The following is an 18,362-nucleotide window of genomic DNA, read 5'->3' as shown; positions in this document are numbered from 1 at the left end:
TTTCTTTCCTTGCATTCCCTTTCAGAGAGATGTATTTGATTTTTGTTTCCTCAGACTCTATGGGCAAACCTGACACAAAACTCTTTAACTTGTAATCAGCTGATAGAGAAGTTCTTTGAGAGAAAAGTGCGGGAACAGGTGGGACCACAGATCAGGGAATCACCCACAGAACCCAGCGAAGTATTACTGACATGGATTTGTTTAACATTTCCTACAGAAAGTGTTTAATGGAGAGAAATACGGAGCTGTCACTCTCATCACCTCGTACAAACGCTCGGAGAACAAGCTGCATGTAGAGGTTCTCAACGCCGTCAACCTTATTCCTCTCGACTCAAATGGTGAGAAGACCTACACAATTTATACTATGCTGGTTACTCTTTTAAAAAATCTGTGGGATTTATAGAAGAAATTAATAAATCAAGAATCAGCAGGTCTTGAAACTAGTGTTGTGACACTGACAACACTTTAAAATTATCTGAATGTCATTGAATTTGATAAATATCAGAATTGGCTACTTTATTCCTGTGATCACTGTTGAGTATGAAACTGGATTTTGTTCATTACAGGTTCCAGTGACCCTTTCGTTCAGCTGTCTCTAGAACCAAAGCACTTGTTCCCTCAAGTAGAACCACGATCCACCAAAATCAAGAACTGCGATCTCAACCCATTGTTCGAAGAGTCCTTTGAATTGTATGTGCACCATTTCAGTTTGCTTTTAGAATCCAAAATCACCCAAAGCTCCCTTTTCTCTGAGAGCTCCCAATCACTAGATTCACAGAAGGGAAATGGAAAATAAAAAAATATAAAAAATAAAAACTTAAAGAATGAAAAAGCATGAAAAAAATCTAAATTTTGGGGTCTAAATTGTGAGATGTTAACTTGCATTTTAAAATTCAAGTCAAAATTACCTTTATATATATATATAGAGAGAGAGAGATAGATAGATAGATAGATAGATAGATAGATAGATAGATAGATAGATAGATAGATAGATACACTCAAATAATCACACTAATTCCTTTCTAACAACATGCATCACACAAACGTCCATTATCCAGCTCTTTTTGCGGGAAGCTCAGATTGAGGGTAACCTGTACCACCTCACCTATGTTCATTAGCCCAGTCCACATCAGGTAGCCCATTAGCATGTCGTGCATCCCAAACAGCTCTAGCAGAGGGTGACAGAGAAAGAAACACAGAGAGAGAGAGAGAGAGCAAGGAAACATAAACTATTAATCTGATTAGAGATGGCTGGCTTTAGATTGTTGTTGTGTTATGGTTTTAATGCGGTCTTTGTCCTTTGGGGGCACAGTATCATTACATTAGAGCAGTGCCAGTCTCCCGGAGCGTGTCTGCTGGTGACAGTGCTGGACCATGACACTTTGAGCAGTGATGACTTCGAAGGAGAGGCGTTCCTGTCTCTTAAAGCGGTGCCAGGAGTCGGAGGTAGACAGCCTGATCCCACACCTGCACAGACCCGCTTACCTTTGATGCACCCCAAACCCAACAGTATGTCACTTCCTGTTACATGCACAACATTTACTGTAGTACATGAAGTAACTGATCTGTACTATTTATAATGGAAAACTTTTAACATTTAGATCAAGTTGGAATGTATTTTTTACGTCATATGTTCAACATGACCTTTTTTTTTCTTTTGTAGGTGAGAATATCTTGAAGTTACTGGAGGCCAGGAAATGCGAGAGAGAAGCTCAGGCCTTCGTTAAATTACGCAGACAAAGAGAAAAGAAGTCTCAAGAAACCTAAGAGGACAAAAAGATGAACAGACAACCAAAAAAATAACATTATTTTTTTCCCCTTTTCTGTCTATTATATGTTATAAAATACATTATTTAATGTAGAGTCTTTTAATTATTGTAAGGAAGTGTAATGATGATATTATTATTTGATATTAAAAATAAACATACAGCATTTTCATCCAAAAATATACATTTGTTTATTGTCTTTTACAAAAAAATCAGACTGAAACACTGTATATGAACAAAACTGAGCAGGTGATTGCGGAATTCACAGTGAAGCTGTTTCAAGGGAAGTCATCAGTTGAGCATCCCATATAACTGTGCCTTCAAACTGAATTCAATTAAAATCATCCAAATAAATCGAAACGCACTGAAGTCAAGCCCTCTCCTGACAGCCGTAGCTTATGACTGCTCTCATGTTTGGTAATCTGTGCACATGAATTATCCGCTTCTCCACATGTGTTCGTATAAAACAGCTCTACATGAAAGAAAGCTTCAGTTGGGAACGTGCTGTTGGTTTAATAAACAGGCAAATTATTCAATAAATGCATTAAATAAAATATGCACATTATAAAATTTGCATAAAGAGTGTTTGCCGCCTTGCTCTTGCACTCCAGATTACCATGACTCTTTAAAAAAAAAAAAAAAAAAAAACCTGAGAATGAAAAGCTTCAAAACCATATTTATTTTCCATCTTGCTGTAGCAGTTCCCTGGAATTTCTCCTTTAAAAATCCTATAAATGTAATTGTAAATGTCCTATATAGCTATAAACTATACTCATTATGAAATCTCCCCATGTCTGGCAAAAACAACAACATTTCAGCTGCACTGAAGATGCACAAACTGCATTTCTACTGTAAACATTTCAGAATGTTCTGGATGGACATTCTACATTTCGATTTAAACGTTTTTTTTTTTTTTTTTTTAAAGAACAGGATTGTCTTACTAAATACGTGCTATGATTCTATATATCAAATCATATAGGGAATATGGCAATTTGGTATCATGACCTTCACTTAAATATTTCCTAAAAATCTCTTAATGTGTTGTCATGTTAGCATTATTATTAGTGATCGACCAGATTTGAATACTTTATGTTTGCTGTTCCCATTTAAAAGACATGGAAAATTATGATTACAAGGAGACATAACCATATTATTATACTGTATCCGTGATGTTTTGTCCCCACAATAAACATCAAAATATCACAAACTGGTAATGCGTGTCAGTGTCTCTAGTAATTTTTTTTTTCTTTAATAAAATGGTCCCACTGAGGTTTAGGAGGACTGACTGGATGCTATAGCATTAATATGAATCAAACCAGATCGTATTTATCAATTAATTCCAAGCTTTTAGCTAAGATAAGGCTTTGGGCTTTATAGGATACATTTAATGAGAATTTGAGTGAAATGTGAATGAGATCCTGTGAGGATGATAGCAGATTAGGATTATGACTGTGGGATGTTCATGTTCTGCTGGTGTTCAGTGCACAGTGGACATTCTGTCGAGGCTGCGCATCGTTCGCAGTGCAGGCCATGTTGGCATTGTAACGTCACTGATCCCATCTCATCGCAAGATACACAATATAACCTCTGCTTCCTGAACACAGCCTGAGGGAAGAGAGGAGAGATTCAATGCAACCCAACATGCTTTATTATTAGGTGAACATTAAAGAAATGTCTAGGTCGTATTTTACCAGAATTGAAAGAAAAAAAGTTTGCTCAGAAAATTTGTTGCTCAGAAAAATGCCTTCATTTGTAAATTTAAATCAGCCTTAAAATTAAAATGACTTTAAAATAGCATAACGTGTTCTTCTATAATAAAATATAATATATAAAGCAATGCCTAGGTTATATATTACCAGAATCAAAAGAAAAATAAAGAAATTACATTTCTCATTAACAAACAAATCCTAATTTGAAACACCACTCCACCCCCCCCACCATCATAATAAATAATTGGTGTTTTAATTTAACGAAAAACATTTTAAAGCATAATTGCAAGTATTAATTCATTAAAATATAAATATTATATATGATATAAACTGTAATATAGTGGGTATCACTTACAATAAGGTTGCATTAGTTAACATTAGTAAATGCATTAACTAATGGGATCTTATTGTAAACTATATAATATAATATAATATAATATAATATAATATAATATAATATAATATAATATAATATAATATAATATAATGATACTTTTATAATGAATAATATATATAATTAGCATACAAGCTTGAAACTCTACAAAATATCAATTCTTACTTTTCTTCATTAGATTTTTGGATTAAGTAAACCTCAACAGTTGTCAGGAAGCGGGTGTGTGTATTACCTGTTCTACGGTGCGTAAGCAGGAGCAGATCTGTGCCTGCAGGCTGCAGATGGAGCTCAGTGGCAGTCGGTGCAGTAACTGTAACTGGTGAAGCTGGAGATGTGGGTTCTCTGCGTGCCGTAGGCTCTCTAGGGCCTCCTCCAGGACAGCAGCTTGCTGTTGCGCCTCCACTTCAGCCTGCCGCGCTCGCTCCGCCTCCATACCCAGCTGTCCCGCCAAGAGATGAGATTCCTCTGCGTCTGCTTTTAAGACCGCCAATGACTGCAGCATGTCACACAAAGCATACAGTCAAAACACTACCCATACTATATGTCAACAAATAATTCAACTGAATTTAGTGGTAACTCAATGTTATGCATGGACTCTGTCCTAAGGAAATGCAAATATAACAGATGTGGAAGTCTTAAAGATATAGAACCAATATCACAATTAATAATTCTCTGAATGAAAAAAAGGTGGAAAATTAGAAGTTCATTGAAAACTAGACCCGCACAAGAAACCTTGTCTAACATTAGTGAAATTAGGGGAAAAAAATAAAACATTACAAAAGTGTGAAATATGGTCCTTTAGGTACACAGTACACACAGATGGAGTCTGACCTGAGCCATCTGTCTCCAGCTGTGGTCCCAATGTTTCAGTACCCTGTGTGCCTCTTCCACTTCCTGTTTGAGACGTGACGCCTCGTACATGCTTCCTGTGGAAAGTAGGGCAGGAGGGGTACCTGGTGAAATTTGGCCTGTCGGAAAATGTTCCCAAATACTGCTGCTCATGCCATTTAAACCTACAAAAACAAAACAAAGCTATCATGTTAGATTGCATCCGCCACACAATCTATCCAGATCATTACAGCAAAACAACACCGCTTTGTATTAAAAAGACAACTGGTAATTACATTTAATGTTTATACGACTACTATATTCTTTACTCTCACTGCACTTGTATACAAGAATGTTGACCTACATATGTCACAGGAGCTGTAAACTCATTCTGATCCCAAGAATGAAAAAAGCAGAGACTGCTTAACAGAGCTTAATATGTAGGGGGAAAAAATGCAGCTGACATAAAAATAAATAAAAATAACACAAACCTAAAGAACCATGGGAGGTCCCCAAAAAACTGCTCTCTGATTGGCTGGGTTGTGGCATCTGTGCAGAGAGGAATGGAGAGTGGTGGGCTCTGATTGGTGGAGAAGGTGAGGGCGATCTGAAAGGGGAGGGGCTACTGAGGGATCCCGGGATGTTGACAGGTGCTGAGCTCTGTAACTGACTGCCTCCTAAGGAAAATGATTATAAAAACAGAACTGAAGATGGATGTCAATGTTGCATTTTTGAAGAGACACTACAGCTTACAGCAGCAGCGATATCAACCTTTTTTTATATAAATAAGTCAAGTCAAAATAGATTTTTACAGCACATTTAAAAGCGACAGAGTTGCACCAAAGTACTGTACATTATAACACATTATATAAAAAGCACAATAAGAAATATGCATTATATGACAATTTAAAATAAATAAACACATTAAAATAGAATCAGAGAAATGATAAGACTCATCACCAACCCAACATGAGACCCATGCTGGGTCGAGCTGAACTCTCCAGACTCTTCTCAAGAGCCGAGACTCCAAAGTCATTCAGATCTAAATCATCCAATGCAGACTCTAGTCAAAAGGAGAAACAGAAGCCGTTATGTTATTTTACTCAACGGTAAAGCTCAATTATTTATATTTTTTGCACACAATTCTAAACAAAAATTCATAAAAGCAACACAGATTCTTAAAACATTTTGTGTAGAACAAAATAAAAATAATTATTTTTATGGGATAAACTCTCTCTCACTTACCCACTACGGACTCCACCGTGTCACTTGTAGGGTAGAAGGGAAGAGCGTTGGCATTCATGCCTGAAGACGGGCCGGGGGGTGCAGGGCTGGGGGGGGTGGCTGCCAGACTGGAGGGTATGCTGGAGGACATACTGCGAGGACTGCCGACAGGCAGAAACACCAATAAATCCTGAAAACACACAACATGGAGTACTGCAAACGGTGCTTGGCCTATTGGTAATTTTCATTAAGGTCTGTTTTGAATCAGTAGGTGCTCTGTACCTGTTTGCTGTGCATGGATGAAAAGTCTCTGCTGCGCTGTTCCATTAAAACGCTTTTATGTTTGGCCTGTATGAAAGATATTAAAGTTATGCTAAAATAATTGTTTTTCCTTATTTCAATTTGAATGTAAGGTATCAATTTGTGGAATGTATTGAAATGTCAACAAAAAGAAACTTTTTTACGTCACAAAGAACGACATTACCATTCAAAGGTACGTTTTTTAGTTTTTTGTTTTTTTTTGAAAGAATGAAATACTTTTATTTAGGTTGGATACATTTAATTGATCAAAGTGACAAAGACATTATAATTTATAGATTTCTAATTTAAATAAACACTGTTCTTTTGAACTTCCCTTTCATCGAATAAACCTGAAGAATGTACTATAGCTTCCACAATGTTTTCAACATTGATAATAATAAGATATATTTATTGAGCACAAAATCAGCATATTAGCATGATTTAATGAGTCACTGTACACTGGAAAATCAGCTTTGCCATCACAAAAATAAATTACATTTTATCGTTTTTACTGTATTTTTTATCAAATAAATAACTTGATGAAAAAAAAAAAATTATTAAAAAAGAAATTACTGACCCCAAACTTTTGTAGTGTATCATAATGTATTTCTAGCCAAATAACTATTTTAGAGCAGAGCAAAAAATTTTACTTTAAAAATGTTAAGATTACTCAGTTTTATTACTTGTCCTAGTCTGGAGTCATAACTTTCAAATTCCTAGGTTTTGTATGACAAAGGGAACCCTGTGTTTATCTGAGAAACACAGAAGTCTTCTAACTTACGCCTTCAAATAAAAGAATAAATAAAGTTTTATTGCTGTACCTGGTCCTCCCTCTCAAACCCAGGGGCTTTCCCATACCCCCCCTCTCCTCCTGGACTGGCGTCAAGACTGAAGGACTTTTCAAACAGAACCCTTCCCAGCAGCCCTTCCTCTGTGCTGGCACTCAGCCCACACTGGCTGAAGTCTTCTAAGGAAGCAGAGAAGGAAGTTTCTAGCGGAGGTGAACTGCATTGTGCGGCCAGCTGCTCATCACTGACAGTCACTTCTGTGAAACAAACCAGAAATGACACACAAGCATGATTTACATACAGTACAATACATTATTGTATTGTATATCTATTATAAGTTACTGGGTAAGATCTTAAACATCCAATAAAAGAGTATAACATCACCTGATAACTTTATAAAATGTAAGCTTACTTTCTAAATGAGCAAAAGCACAGAACGGCCCTCTGGGACAGTTGCCACTCTGCTGCATGTCATTGCATTTGGTGGATTTGTAGATCTGTAGAGAAAATAAATTCTGTGCTTGATTTTACAGATACCTCACAAAATACCAGGATGTTGTTGTTATGCTTCCAAGGGGGCCTCAAAATAACTTTAAAATATTTCAATCAGGAAGAAACAAGGTTTAAATGTTAAAATAACTACAAAAACAATGTGTTTATATACATTTTGTTAAAAAAAGTGATTTCTAGACCTGAAAGTAACTCAATTTAATAAAAGCTTAAAATGGCATGGCCATTTTTATGAAGAATATATATTTTTGTATAATGCCAAGCTCTAGAATATTTTAGCGGGTACAATTTGTAATTACAAATATTAATTTAAAAAAATTAATTAATTGAATAAATAGACTGAGATGCTCCTAAAGCTTAAATGTAACTATATTACAGTAAAGGTTAATTATTATATACATTTTTGTTACTTTACAGACACTATCAATTTCTAAACCCTATATATGCTCAGGTTCTTGCTTTTTTCCCACAGATTGTATCCTTTGCCAGATGAAAATGTTATATGGTCACAGTACTAACACAGGATGACTAATATTAACAACACCAATCAATAACCTTAAAAAAAGAGCCTCTTACGCCAAAAGGCCAAACAAAATAGCAACTCTAATGAGCATCTCAAGCACAGCATAATCAAATAGTCACTGCTTTATTACATTACATCCATAAGTACCATGCAAGAACATGGATGCCCTTGTTCTTACAGGAAATGCTGATGTTGAACAGACTCCAGCTGGGTTAGATTGAGTGTGATATACCTCCGGGTGGAACTGCTGTTCTGTCCGTGTGTGGCAGTACTGGCAGCTTTCTCCACTCTCACATTTACTCGGGTCCCCCCACTCATCACTGTGCTTCACTGAGGGACACGGCAGAGATCTCCAGGAACAAAAGAACACAGCACCATTAAAATGTATTACAATGACAGAACATGTCTGTCACCTTCCTACGAAGCAGGATATAAACTGTATTTAAATGGAAGTTTGAACACATAGCAGTCTGATGTGTCATTACTTTTTAAAGAAAAAAATAATAATAATTGGTTTCCAAACTGCAGGGGATTTGTGAGTTCATAAAAAGATAATAATTGACTAAATAAAAACGTCAAATGATAGAACAAATGATAAACAATTATAAAAAAAAAATTCACAAAATGTAAAAAAAATTAATATCTCATGAAGCATGTGGAATATAGAATGCAAGTTGCATCTGGCTTTTTTGGTCACTAAAGCTGCGTTTCCACTGCTGGAACTTGTCCAATGAACTTTTCACGGTTGAGTTGTGATTCCAACCACCATTTGTTCGAAAAAAATTTCTTTGTTACCTGAAATGTAGTTTTAAAACTATTTCAGGTGAGAATGTAGTTGTTTAAAACACAAATCTGGAGATTATTTATAAAGACAGAGACTATTTAAAAATGTGTTTCTCCGATTTCGGAGACGGTCAGCTCCACGCGATCAGCGGGAGCTCAGTTTACCGATTAGAGCAGCCTCACCTCAGCTAGACCTTCTGATATGTGCCACGGGCTTTGATGTCTCTTTAGTGATTAAACATAAAATATCATTTGTTTTGGGTAAATCTAACAGGTAATCTTTGGTCTTTATTCAATTTATCTATATGTTAAAATTAAAAAATGAGGCAATTGACATAATATTTCTTTTTAATGTAATGTAGTCTGTATATAAATTTCCCTGAACTCAGTACAATTCTTCAGCTATTATTACGTTTAAATGAAAATGAAAGGTGGCAGTGGTATTTTATATACTATTTCGTTATTTATTGTAATTATACAGAGGAAAATTGCAGTAGCCAAGGCGAGCTGACTGAAGTTAACGCTGCAAGTACGCTGCTGTTTGCAGAATTACCGGATTTGCGTCGTCCCGTCCGTGGGAGATCACACTTCAGAGTCGAACTTGCAAAGTTCAAACTACCGAGGATGCAAGTCCAAAATTTGTGTACCCTGTATTAAGAGTCGCACACAGAAGTCTCCAGACTATTTGCCTAATCTTCCCGGTACTTTAGACCAAGGTGGAAACACAGAAAGCAACAGGTCTGGGGGGAAAACAGTTCCTGGAACAATTGTTCCGGGTAATTTCAGTGGAAACGCAGCATATGCCATGAGCTGTTGTTCATGAGATTAAGTTATATCAGTTTGTGTTCTAACGAAAACAATAACAGCATACTGGTTTGGAATAAAATAAAAGTGAGAAAAATTAAGAATTAGTTGTTCAGACCTGTATTTGTGTTTGTGAGGGCTCCGTCTGCGGTCTTTGCTGTTGTGATAGTAGGGACACGCATACCCCTGACGACACAGCCGCGGAGGTTTTTTGCAAAGCTCGGTCTTGTAATGGGAGAGCACGAAACTACTGTCTGCATGAGGAGAAATGAGCACAGAACAGCATGAAGAATGACATATAAATGTATTGTTAGGTTCATTTTGAAGTCGTGTGTAGAGGCAGATTTCACCTTGCCAGCGTGGATCTTCACTGAGGATCTTTTCTATGAGTGCAGTGCTGGCCACGACTCCTGACTGCCCTTCTCCAGATGTGCCCTCAACCAATCCAGTAGCAGCTTGGGCTTCTAACACCTGAGCCTCTCTTAACAAGAAATTCAAAATACATACATCAAACCAAGGAAAACTTTACACTACCGTTCAAAGGTTACTTTAGGGTAGGGCTGCACGATGTGTCGTTTAAGCATCGATATCGCGATGTATGAATCCACGATGGTCACATCGCAGGATGTTCGATGTAGGCTGTCGTAGTTGATCTGTTATTCATTAACTGTACGGGCCAGCTGCTCCCCGGCCCGTGACGAATGTGATTACCAGATTAATTGCACAGCTTAACCATCATAGATTGAAAGTTTATAATTTGCATGTGTTTTTAAGTCCTGTCAGTTTAAGAGGGCAGAGAGAGAGAGAGCGAGAGAGCGCGCAAGAGAGAGTGTGTGCGAGAAAGAGCGAGAGAGAGATAGCGCAAGAGAGAGAGAGCGATCCCCGGCTGCACGCTCACTGTCTTTAAACAACACTAGCGCTGTCTTACTCTCTCTCCCTCGCGTATATTAATCAATTGACATGATGGTGTCGATGTTTGAATCATTTAAAATGAGAATGTAAGTGTGCTCACCCCATTTTTGTTTGTTTAGATTAGATTGAAATTAGATTAGATTTCATATCGCAATATATATCGCAGAAAAATAAAATATCGCAATGTAATTTTTTCCTAATATCGTGCAGCCCTACTTTAGGGCATGATTTTCTTTACAATAAATGAATATGTTTATTCAGCCAGGATGCATTAAACTGATCAAAAACAGACATGTTAAGAGAATCCTGAAATAAATATCACAGTTTTTACAAAAATCTAAATCTGCGGAACCGTTTTCAACATTGATAATGCCTCTCAAGCACAAAATCAGCATATTATACTAATTTCTGAAGGATCACGTTACACTGAAGACTCGAGTAATGATGCTCTAAATTAAACTTTAGCATCACAGAAAACATTACATTTTAAAATATATTTATAATGTATATAAAATAAAGTTTTTAAATGTTATGATACATTACATATGACTGTTTCACTGTACTTTTGATAAAAAATCTGCTGTTTTTGTGAGCGTAAAAGATTCTTAAAAAAAAAAGTTTACAAATCTTATCGACCAAACTAAAGCACCATTCACACTGCACGTGGGACCCGGCATATTGCCGGAACATTGCCGGGTCGCCTTCTGTGTGAAAGCAAACACGTCCCGGGATTGATTCCGGCATTGAACCCGGGTCGGGGACCTAGTAACATTGCCGGGTTCAACCCGGGACAAGCGCTGTGTGTACAAAAGCCAGATCTAATGCCGTGTCGAAGTGATGACGCACGTTATCGCGCGACTCTTTTACCGGCTGTTTTGAAGGTAGATCAACATTCGCAATGAAAAAATATGTGCAAACTGTAATGAAGCAGAGATCAGTTAGTTCCTCACTTTCCGCACTGACGCCGAGATTGTTCGCTTGCTTAAGTGAAAGTATAACATGCCTAACGTTTTCGACTCGTACATTACATGTCACGCCCTGATGTCATGTGTCGTTACGGGATCTTTACGGGTTGTGTGTGAAAGCACACACATATCCCGGGTAATCACTGGCAGTGTGAAAGATCAAAATCTAGCGACCCGGGAACAATTGCCGGAACACTTTACCTGTGTATTTGCCGGAATGGCAGTGTGAAAGGGGCTTAAATGCTAGTGTATTATAATATTAAATGTGGGTGCAGTTTAATGCATGACTTCAATTAAAAATGACTCTTTTATGTTCCAAAGAAAAGGAAAGATACATGTTTGGAACGACATGGTAAATATATCATATAAATGATTATTACTTTAAAAGTCAGCTGCATACCTGATGTCATAGACGGGACTACGAAGGTCATGGGAGCCGTGAGCAAAGGCACAGTGAGGGCCGTTCTTACTGCAGTGGCCCTTCCCATCAGTCTCGTGGATACAGGAACCTGTCTTATAGTAACGCAGGTGATAGCGCCTCTCTGTGTCTCCAGCTGTCCGGTGCAGAAACGGACACCTGGCAGGACATAAGTACAGAAAGGCATTAGCATAAATTCAGACAGCGTGACTTAAAAAAAGGAGTTTCTGCTGGTTCTTACTCATCTCCGTCGGGACATGATCCATTGCCCTCATCGTATTTAACACAGTACACATCAGGGCTGTAATTAAATGTTCCATCTCGTCTGCGAATCGGCCTCCGTCGTCTTTGGTTCAGGAAGTGCCAGTGGAAGCAGGTGAAGGGCCGGTGCTGAGTGCACTTGTGCTGCACGAACAGGGAACACTGCTCCGTCCTGAACTCCTTCAGATACCTGGACATAGACCGAGAGATGCTACATGACAGTTTGTCTGGCTATTAACCTTTAGCAGGTCGGAAAAGGTGATTTTTCAGAGCCGTAAATCTACAAGTGAACACTATCACAAGAGTGTTATATCTGCTTCAGGAGTCATGAAAAAAACCATTGAAAAAAGGGAAATATCAGAAATGTTTAAATCTTAAAATATCATAGAAAAGTACAATGAAGGAATATTGGTTATTTATAAGCACATATTGATCAATCAAAATTCATAGTTGTTTCGATGTCAATTGTGGTTATGTATATAATGCATTAGAAAACAGAGAATATAAAATTTACACATTTTAATTTCAATATAACCTAGATGGATATACAGTAATGCAGCGTTTATTTTCGTATCCATGGCTCTCAATGAAGTTAGATTTTTGGCCATTTGTAGGAAAAGTTTGGGTACCTTCGGTTTATAGTGATGAATATTAATGGTGTATTCTGTATACACATGTACAGCTCTAAAATATATAAATATATAAACTACATAAGTTTTTTATGGAATGAATTTCTATAAAATAATTAATTTGTATATAACGTTAGTTATGAACGACTGGACAAAACGACTGCTTCATCGGTGTTCTGAGATCAAAAAAAATTAATCAAACTTGTACTATGATTTCACGATGCGTAACACTTTAGACTAGATAAGCACCTTATGGTTCGCCTTCTTTAGTGTGTTTACAAATCGCCAGAGCTTTTGTCTGGATGCTCAAGTGGATTCTTCACAACATCACCTCAATGCAATGCATGCAATCAATCGCACTGCTAGGCCTCCATAAAACACAGCTCTTGCTCATCACAGCCAGAAAACCCATCAGGAGTGTGAAATTGTTGATGCATGGAAATGTGTGACCTGCACCAGTGCTCAGGTGGGTGTAAAGGTGTTTCGTTACGTACGTGTAGTGCTGGGGTTTCTCGGGCTGTGCGTGCTGTGTAGCGGGGGACGTCGTGCCGCCTGCCGAAGGTGAGGAGCAGGAAGAGGACGATGAAGGTCCCAGGTTAGCCGCGGCACCGGAAGAACCGGCCTGAGATGGTGCTTTTGACATGATTTATCAATTTGTGGCCATCAAACAATTTAATATTAGGAGAGCAGCGAAGTCCGCACTCTTTTTACGATGTGCGCATGCGCCAAATCTGGCGAGGAGGAAATTCCGGGACATTGTGATGACGTCGTAGTAGTGCGCGAATCGGTTATTTCGAAACAGTTCGATTCGAGCGTCGCTCGGACCAATTCACTTCAGCGCGAGCATTGATTGCGAGCATAGATTTGTTCTGTGAACTGATTCATTGGAAATAATCAATTTAAAACAACGACGATCTAAACGGATCTAGCTACGTCATAGTGAAGTCAGAGATAACGAACAGAGGTAAATCCCCAAATTAAGAGCGAGATGTGCTTCAAAATTAAAGTTTCAGGTAAAGGTCCCCAAACGTGATGGTGATTTCTTATTGATAAAACGGCATAACAGGTAAGGATGTTTGTCCATGAATTGCTTTTTATTTTTACACTTGATGATTTTAGAATATTCTTAAGAAAATTGTATGTTCATTTACAAGTTTTAATGCAAAAATACATACAACAAAATTACAACATTTTTGGGCTAACTTTTGGACATGTGTGCATTAAATTAAATAATGATTAAAATTTCTTCATTGTCTAAAGGGTTTAGAATATTTGTGTATTGTATGAAAAAATAAAATAATAAAATCTTGTAACAAAAAAAGACAAAGTGATTCATATATTTCTATCAAAACAACATTGCACAAATACAGGATATTACAATAAGGTTGTATCAGTCGTATACAGTGTACTATTAAAACAAATAATAAAGTATATAGTATATATAAAAATATATAGCACTGCATTATATATATATGTCCTCTAAAACAGATGATGCACACTTCAGAAGATAAACTCAAATTCTGAACTCAAGTTCAGAATTTTCACACAAACCATTATGTTTGAACCCAGCGGCTGTGGTGATAAAAAAATTAAAAAAAAAAAAAAATCAGTACAAAATATATTATTTACTCCTTAAGTGATTGGCACCTGACATAATTCTTTCATCTCATTAATACTGTGAATTAAAGAGGTTACACACTCACCTATATAATCTCTTCACACTCACGGCTTGTGGCGGCCTGTAGGACCACACAACAGAAGCCAATCGATTTGCCTGCTTCCGATGTATCTCTGAAACCAATTACATGGTTAGTACTGAAAACACAAACCCTGGAAGGAAATGTCACTGGTAAACAAATGGAATGCAGATAAACCAGTCTCATAACCTGTGTGAGAGTTCCATATCTGAGAGAAACATTTCAAAAAATAAAGCTTAGCATAAACCAGCATGCCATGCATCTCATTTTCATGACTTGAATAGACATCTATCTACATACAACATGTGCTATTAAAATACTTACATTACACAAAAAGCAAAAATGGTTCAATCAGGTTGGATTCCAAGTCTCCCAACACATGATATCTCTGGGAAGTGGTGTTGAAACAGCTGCTAATCAAAAGGAGAAACTTTGGCTTTAAAATACTCTAACCTAAGTTATTTGTATTTAGTATTGCAAAATACAAACCTATTTATTGGACATATCTATGCAGGTAAGATGAGTCTCCTTTACATGTCAAGTCAAGTCACCTTTATTTATATAGCACTTTAAACAAAATACATTGCGTCAAAGCAACTGAACAACATTCATCAGGAAAACAGTGTGTCAATATGCAAAATGACAGTTAAAGGCAGTTTATCATTGAATTCAGTGATGTCATCTCTGTTCAGTTTAAATAGTGTCCAGCAGTACCTCCTATATGATAAAATCAGAAAGCATGCATGAGATATTATATAGGTCTTGAAGTTAGCTTACATATACTGTACATCTCTATAAAACTCACTTGCTCAATTGTAGATATACCTTTATTGCCTGTCTGCTCTCCAGAACCACAGGAATGGCATTCTACAGGACCTCCTTACGTCCATACTAAAAATTAAACAAAATTAACATTCATTTTCAATAACCACATGCTTTAGGGTCACACATTGACTTAAAAATACACATGAATGGATTAAAGTGAAACAAGAGGTGCACAGTGTACAGGATCCTGTTTATGAAACATGGTCAAACAGATACACGCCAGGCTATTTATGGTATTTGAGACTAATACGACTGAAAACACACGTTGAATATTTATTGAGAGTACCTGGCATCTTTGATACACTGCGTCTGCCCTTTCTTTTGTCCTCAGATCTTGAAGGAGACAACAGAGCAGAGATGAACTGAACGTTGAAGTGTTCTGTTTTGCAGAGAGCTTTCAGTGAAATGATGGTGTCAGTGTGCATCAGCACATCTACAGAGGACTGCATTTCGTATTGATTCACAGCATGAGGGAATTAGTAGCCACTGGTTGTGAAAAGTGCCTTTTGAGTTACCATTTCAAGTGAGAATACCATTTACTCAATAAACTTAAAGCTCACATCTTACCCTGGTGATAATTATATATAGCTGGACCTGGTGCAGAAAAAATCATGCAGCTAGCCTACCAGCACATTCATTGATTAAATATTTAGAAATTGTCAATCTGTGAATCTGAGTTAAAGGAACAGATCTTCCCAAAATGAAACTTTTCTGATAACGTTCTCACCATCAGGCCATCCAAGATCTAATGAGTTTGTTTCATCATCAGAACAGATTTGCAAACATTTAACATTACATCACTTCTGCATTGAACGGGTGCCGTCAGAATAAGAGTTCAATGTTAAAAACATTGCTATGATCCACAAGTACTCCAGTCCATGAATGAACATCTAGTGAAGTGAAAAGCTGCATGTTTGTAATAAACAAATCCATCATTAAGGCATTTTAAATGTAAGGTCCATGCCATGTTGTCCTCAGGTAGAACTGTTTTTACTTGTAAATGGTTATTAATCCTTGCATATTTCTCTCCTGATTAAGACAAGGAGAATTATTCACTGGAGAAAGCAATATTATGATAACTGATGGACTGGATTCATAGAGCACTAAAGGTGGGTGCATTTTCAGCAAATCACTGGGTAAACTTGAATATCTCCATTAATTGAACCCCTGTGAAGAATTCTTAATATCCATGTTCTTTCTTTTTCTTTTAATTTAGCACAAAAATAAAATTCCTTTAGTGCAGTGTGGGGCCTATGATTAACAACAGTTAAAATGTACTTTTCTTGTTGTTAGTAAATCTTAGATCCTAATTGTATTTATTTCACTGGAGGCACAGGTCTTCTGGGAGGCAACATCTCTGTTCAATTCTCAAAGTATGCTTTAACTCACAGGTTCTTCCATTAGAACTGATTGGAAACATGAGGTAAAGGACAGCCCTTACCTGTTATGTCCCAGGGTGATGTCTGAAATGATAGAGCTTATGAAGGTTGCAGCAGGATCTAGACTTCAGCAGAAGCTGAACCTACCCTTAAAGAAAACTGCTTGCTGGTTAGATGAATGCTGATTTATTACGTTTTCGGCCATGATGGCACTGTTATGGAGCACGTCAAGTGGTTCTGGCTGTATTTATGTCAGGGTTAGAGGTTAGGTACAAACCCAGATCAGTAAAGCACTGCAATAACAAGCTTTTCAGTACAATGCTATCAGTGTGAACATTGTTTATTTTTACAATGTTCTGCAACAAGACACATCTGACAATATCCAAAAATCAACAGTTTACATTTAATCTTTCATTGTCTTCCCCCAAGAAGACAAAGGAGGCAGTAGGAAAAAGTACAAGTTCCCTTCACCTGTAAACACGAGGTGTGAGGTGGGAAAATGTGACATCCCTACAGAGAGACAACCAGTACCTTGCCTCATCAAAATCAGAAAAGTCATTATATGTCCCTGAGAGGCAAGACAGAAGAGTGGCTTAACTAGTGAACTTTGACTTGACTGTGTAACACTAGGCTATTTTTATTTTAGTAAATTAAATATAAATTGTAGATGGAAAACCAAAACTTATAGTTTAATTTGAAGTACTAAAATGACTAAAACTGAAATAAATATGTCAAAAGCAAGCAGAATATTACTTAAAAAACATGTATAATGTATAATCCGTGAAAAGCTTTATGTTATGACGTTACATGATCATCCATGTCATAATGTTCGTCTTATCCCACATCACAGCTCAGATGAGGAAAGATAGGAAATCAACTTTTTTTATGAACTAAAGTCAGCACTATTTGTTCAAACCCCAACCCCCTCCTACACTACAGATTTTACCCGGCAACATATTCTCACTGGTGACTTCCTTTTAAAATTACGGAATTCAAACATTCCTAAAGTAAGCATTTTTTCTTCATTTACCATGACATTTTTTTTATTGCAGGAAATGCCTTTCTCCAAGTTTCTGTTTCCATACAACCATATTGCATTGCAGTTTATACCATCATCACACATGCAAATGAGTTCTAAGGGCTCTGGAAAACAGAAAGATTTTGGTCCATTCCTCGCAGAAAGCTACAAATTAATTTTTATTCAGCTCAGCTGTATAAATCACCATCCACCATCCGCATCCATCCAAAGTAAGAGATTTCTTCCAGGACACAATCTCTTTATTTATTCCTTTTCTGACTGCCTTGATTTTCCATGACTATTGTGTCTGTTCTGTGTCAGAAGTTCAGATCAGTGTTTGGCTCCTGATGAAGAGCCGAACACATAGGGGAGAATAATCATGGAGAGCAGAGCATCATCATCATCATCATCATCAGTAGGGAGCCAGAATTGCTTTTGCCACTCCACAGCTGTCCTCTCTCTATACGCCAATCAGTTTGACTGCAGAGAGGCTCTTCAAGAAGGACCATAAGTGTATGGAAGTATATGGTTCATGGGCACCAAAGTCTCCTGCACAATTAGGCTTACATTGAGCACGAAGAGACTTTTGACACCCATGGAAGGGATTTAAATAAACATATTCAAATTCA

General features: G+C 37.2%; 2 protein-coding genes and 1 long non-coding RNA gene across 5 annotated transcripts in view; 2 read left to right on the top strand and 1 right to left on the bottom strand.

Annotated features, from left to right (window-relative positions):
* Positions 1–2,681, top strand: part of LOC128025455 (protein unc-13 homolog D) — a 13,893-nt gene extending 11,212 nt beyond the window's left edge. The window contains exons 31-35 of the mRNA XM_052611854.1: positions 55–138; positions 218–338; positions 567–690; positions 1,313–1,509; positions 1,664–2,681. Of these exons, the coding sequence (XP_052467814.1) occupies positions 55–138; positions 218–338; positions 567–690; positions 1,313–1,509; positions 1,664–1,767 (630 nt within the window). The 3' untranslated portion in view covers positions 1,768–2,681. The remainder of the gene's footprint in view (positions 1–54; positions 139–217; positions 339–566; positions 691–1,312; positions 1,510–1,663) is intronic.
* LOC128025457 (RING finger protein unkempt homolog) lies at positions 1,933–13,564 on the bottom strand. Of its 2 annotated transcripts, none has more exons than XM_052611856.1 (15): positions 13,309–13,564; positions 12,166–12,375; positions 11,907–12,083; positions 9,980–10,110; positions 9,748–9,883; positions 8,221–8,392; positions 7,422–7,506; positions 7,043–7,266; positions 6,204–6,269; positions 5,943–6,111; positions 5,662–5,760; positions 5,189–5,374; positions 4,701–4,882; positions 4,102–4,362; positions 1,933–3,371 (listed from the first exon to the last, which is right to left on the bottom strand). In XM_052611856.1, the coding sequence occupies exons 1-15, from the start codon at positions 13,455–13,457 to the stop codon at positions 3,210–3,212; spliced, it is 2,409 nt and encodes an 802-aa protein (XP_052467816.1). In that variant the 5' UTR covers positions 13,458–13,564; the 3' UTR covers positions 1,933–3,209. The 2 variants fall into 2 exon arrangements, with proteins under 2 accessions (XP_052467816.1, XP_052467817.1); XM_052611857.1 differs by having other exon boundaries at positions 8,275–8,392; positions 13,309–13,563.
* LOC128025470 (uncharacterized) lies at positions 13,554–18,362 on the top strand. Of its 2 annotated transcripts, none has more exons than XR_008186159.1 (5): positions 13,554–13,880; positions 15,668–15,859; positions 16,375–16,445; positions 17,768–17,963; positions 18,055–18,362. It is a non-coding gene; the product is annotated as an uncharacterized LOC128025470 (long non-coding RNA). The 2 variants fall into 2 exon arrangements; XR_008186160.1 differs by having other exon boundaries at positions 13,704–13,880; positions 18,058–18,362.

This window comes from Carassius gibelio, chromosome A12 (assembly GCF_023724105.1).
Source record: "Carassius gibelio isolate Cgi1373 ecotype wild population from Czech Republic chromosome A12, carGib1.2-hapl.c, whole genome shotgun sequence".
NCBI lineage: Eukaryota > Metazoa > Chordata > Actinopteri > Cypriniformes > Cyprinidae > Carassius > Carassius gibelio.
Note: the sequence above shows the minus strand (reverse complement) of the source record. Positions and strands in the feature narration are given on the sequence as shown.

Bases quoted from the DNA above. Each gene is read 5' to 3' on its own strand.
- LOC128025457 (XM_052611856.1), bottom strand. From the start codon at position 13,457: ATGTCAAAAGCACCATCTCAGGCCGGTTCTTCCGGTGCCGCGGCTAAC. The intron at 5,761-5,942 runs GTAAGTGAGAGA...CCTTTTGACTAG, and splicing joins CACGGTGGAGTCCGTAGTGG to AGTCTGCATTGGATGATTTA. The intron at 4,883-5,188 runs GTTTGTGTTATT...TTGTTTTTGTAG, and splicing joins GACCTCCCATGGTTCTTTAG to GTTTAAATGGCATGAGCAGC.